Here is a 4,368-nt window from a genome sequence, read left to right on the forward strand (position 1 = left end):
AGTGGCTAGGCAGCTGGTGTAGTTATTCCATGAGACTGGCAATCAACTCTATGGTGGGATCTACCACAAGCAGCTGAGTAGCTGCCTTTGGGATGTGGTCTGCTTCCTATATATAAGGAGAAGCCTTGGGGATAGTCTCTAGCTTATGGCACACTTGGACCCTGCATGTAGCCATGTCATTGTTCAACAGCCTGCCATGCTCTGACTACCTTGGGACTCACAGTGGACTTAAATTAATGACCTGCCATCTGGTTTGGTAACATCAGGACTATGCCATTTTATTTGTCAACCTTGGGCTTGTTAGCCTCAGCAGCCAGCAGCTGTCTGAGTGAAGATATGCCTCTAGCTTCTGTGGGCTGGAAGAAAGAGGCAGAGCTGAAGCCCAAGGTCAAGGGGCTTTCATAGAGCTCCTAGAACCTGGCACTTTGAACTTGGACTTAAAGCCTCCAAACTGTAAGAAAATAAACTTCTTTTGTTCAAGCCATCCCATTTGTGGTATGTTCTTGTCAGAGCGGCACTAGGTAACCAGAACATACACACACACACACACACACACACAAAACAATGCATGTAGCCTGCGTGGAGCCCGGGTAGCACAGTTGTCAACGCGCTCAGCTGCTAACGGAAAGGTGGGCGGTTGGAACTCTCAGCGGGAGAAGGATGTAGTAGTCTGTTTCCGTAAAGACTTACAACCTTGGAAACTCTATGGGGCACTTCTACTCTGGTCTATAGGGTTGCTACAAGTAAGAATCAACTTGACAGCAGTGGGTTTGGTTTTTGGTGTACACGTCCTGCAGAGACTAAAATATTTACTATCTGTCCCTTTGCAGGAAGAAAAAAAAAAAAAAAATTCCAACCCCTGTTCTACTTCAAAAACCTCACAACTAACCAAAATGAAATTTTAAGTTTTTCACTAAGTATCTTTATACTTCTAAATTTACATTCAAAGCAAGTTTAATGATATCTTTCACCACTCCCCACTCCCCCTCTCTTCCCTACCCAGTTGTCTTTCCTTACTAGCCACTTCCTTCACATAGAAGTACTTGTGCAAATATTTATTATAATAAGCTGGGCTGGCCAAAAAAAAAAAAAACCTAGAGGCTGACCATGTCTAACTTTTGTCTAATGACAAATATTCTAGCACAAGCACTTTTTTCAACAAGTTTTAAGTTCTGCAATGAAAAACTAAATTAGTAAATTGGGCCTATGCTGACCACAACTCATGACTTACGTCAACTTCTCCATTTGCATATATCCAATACTGGGGAAGGGGAAGAAACTAACAAGTCTCAATGCTCAATCAATAAATTAATAATAGGCTAAAATAACATTCACCTAACTTTAACAAGGGAGTTCTGGTAGTGAAGCGCCTAAGGCACTTGACTGCTAACCAGAAAGCTGGTTCAAACTCACCAGCCACTCCTCAGAAGGAAGATGGGCAATCTACTTCTACAGTGATACTGCCTTGGAAACCCAAAGAGGGGTTGCTATGAGTTGGGTCTGACTCGATGGCACATAACAACAACAACAACTTTAACAAAAAGGACAAAACAGATACAAGATGGTGACTTCCAAAACCAAAAAACCAAACTCACTGCCGCTGAGTAGATTCCACTCATAGCAACCCCTCCTTTGGGTTTCTGAGGTGATATCACTACAGAAGTAGACTGCCCAACCTTCCTTCCGAGGAGTGGCTGGTGGGTTTGAACTGCCAGCCTTCTAGTTAGTGGTCAGATGCCTTAGGCACTATGCAACCAGAGTTCCCTGATGGTGACTTAGGACTAAACTAAATTCAATAAATGTGTAGGTTTTATCTGTGGATTTGACAGCGAGGTCTTTGCCACTTAATTCAGACTACATGAAGTCAACATGGTTTAGTGACCCATTTAAGACTTTCAGAAGTAAGAATAAAGTGAAAAAGAAAACACCCTATGCTCAAAACACCAAGGATAAAAGAGCTTGCAATCTAACTGAACTATAGAAGCATTCAGAAAATCTGGAAAGTAGCATATAACCTACTGGACTAAAACATCAGAAAAAACTCAAGTTTTCATCTCAGCACAGCCAATAATATGTAACATGGGGCACAGAGTGTATTAAAAGCATCTAAGACAAGCAACACAGATAAATAAAACAATCCCCACACAATAGAGTGGAAAAGGTAGAAGGCCACTTTCCTATCAAAACTTAAAAAGCATTTTGACCCAAAGCCTCTTAATTCTTCCCAAATAATTAAACATGCTGCAGAAAAAATCAAAATTCAATACACATACTTTAAAGAGATGAATGAGTTAAGACATAATACCAAAACCAACTCACTGCCATCGAGCTGATTTCAACCCATAAACCACCGGGTTTCTCTACGGAAGCAGACTGCTCATCTTTCTTCTAAGGAGTGGCTGACGGGTTCGAACCACCCACCCTTTGGTTAGCAGCCAAATGCCTTCAGCACTACACCACCAGAGCGCCTTAAAACATACCAGGGTATCTTATTTAGGCTACTCTGTAGAAAAGGATTATCTATAACATATCCTTTATTTACAAAGACAGAAAATTGTTTGATAACAATTCTTAAGGAGAGGTCACTAATCAATACAATTTTGACACACTGCATCCATATCTCTGATATAACCAGCTAGAAATGCATTTTTTTTCTATACCACAATAACCTTCTTAGCCCCAGCAATAAAGCATCAAGCTCGTTAATAAATGCAGATCTAGGGAAAAGGAGTGTGTGGATGGGGGAAATTATGGAAGAAGTCATAATCTACTGCTTAGCATGCTCAGTCAACCCACCTTTCAGAAGATAATGGTTCTAACCAGACCTTGTGGTTTAATCAATCAGTAGTTTAATCAGCACCAGCAACTGATTACATCCAATGTTTTGGAGGATAATAAAAAACTTGAACGAGCGCTAAATGTGGCGGAAAGTTCCTTCCCTGGCCCATTTAAACACCTTACATCCCATTCCTTTTATCTTAGTGTTACATCTTAATGCAAAAATAAATAAATGAATAACTACACACTCACTCAAAACACAAGGAGGGGTGAGGAGCTGTCCTCATCCCAGGTCTCAATCATAGCCCATAAATGTAATCCCCTACCCAGATCTAAACTCCTCAACCAGCCAACAGCTCCAGCCAATAAATCGAACACTCTTTCCCCCCTCCTTCCTATCTCCCGAGCCTAATTCTGTGACCCACATCCCAGTATCCAGAGCCCCAAACACGGCACCCCTCCATTTACTTCCACCCCAGAGGCTTCCTAATTAACCTTCACCCCAGCCCCCACCCCATCTTTGTCTCGCTACCCCTAACACACACCTCAACGTTCCCCCACTGCCAAACACAGCCCTTCCCCCAGTCGCCGACCCCCATCTTCCCAGTCTCTTACCGGTCTCGTCCCCACCCCCATAACCCTCCACCCCCCTCCCGGCCCGTCACCCCAGTTCCTAGTCTCCCCAGCCTCGCGTGACCCGTCCCCTCCCCCAGCTTCCTCTGTCCCTTCCTTCCCTTCCCTCCAGCCCCTCCGCCCACGCCCACCCCTGCTCCCGCGGGTCCTTCCAGGCCTTTCACCTTGTCCATGAGCTTCCAGCACTTCTCCACCATCTTCTTGTCCACGGTCCCCGGTGGATGGGGGCTGAGGTGGTGGTGGTGGTGGTGCGGCTGGAAAGCGTCTTTCATGAGCCCGATCAGGCCGCCTGAGCCCGAGCCCCCGGAGCCGCCGCCGCCCCCGGCCCCAGAGCTCTTTTTCACGTTGCCGGCCATGGCCGGGAGAAGGTAGGGGGCCCAGCCGGGTGCGCCGGCAGGGCTCTGCCGCCAGCGAGGGAAAGAAGGGCGTGAAGGAGGGGCCTCTCTCTGCCGCTGCCGCCGGCTATCCCGGAGGAGGGAGGAGCGGCCGCGGGGAGGGGAGTGGGCGGTGCCTGGCGATGCGGGTCCGCGCGAGGCGCGCCCCCTCACAGCGCGAGCCTGAGGGCGGGAGGCGCGCTCCAGAGACTGAGGAGGCAGGAAGCGGCGTCCGCAGAACTGGGTAGCGGGCCCCCCTTCTATGCCAGCCTCTCAGCGGCGAACCTACCCACAGCTCCCGGAAAGCCGCGGCGAAGTTTCCGCGCTCACCACCCCGCCCCTACCCCTGGGGGCGGGACGGGGCGGAGCCAAGCGGAACCTTCGTTTCGGTCCTTGCCTGCGCCCTCTGCTGGAGAAGGGGGAAAGGTTGAGAGTGGTGTCTAACGTGGAGTCTGCGCATTAGGCGGAAGCTGAGACCTCCATGTTTCTTCTGGGCTGTAAATTCGTGCTTCTTGAGTGGGTGGGTCATTTGAATGTTTAAATTAGGACAAGTAGCGATAAAAAGAATCTTAACGTCTTGTCT

General features: G+C 47.6%; 1 protein-coding gene across 1 annotated transcript in view; it reads right to left on the reverse strand.

Moving 5' to 3' along the window:
- The window catches only part of CBL (Cbl proto-oncogene), a 188,921-nt gene extending 185,154 nt beyond the window's left edge, over positions 1-3,767 (reverse strand). The window contains exon 1 of the mRNA XM_007936584.1: positions 3,576-3,767. Coding sequence (XP_007934775.1) covers positions 3,576-3,767 — 192 coding nt within the window. The remainder of the gene's footprint in view (positions 1-3,575) is intronic.
- Between the last annotated feature and the right edge of the window lie 601 nt (positions 3,768-4,368).

The sequence above is a fragment of the Orycteropus afer genome, unplaced genomic scaffold (genome assembly GCF_000298275.1).
Source record: "Orycteropus afer afer isolate SDZICR_OR568_19922 unplaced genomic scaffold, OryAfe1.0 scaffold00036, whole genome shotgun sequence".
NCBI classification, from domain to species: Eukaryota; Metazoa; Chordata; class Mammalia; order Tubulidentata; family Orycteropodidae; genus Orycteropus; species Orycteropus afer.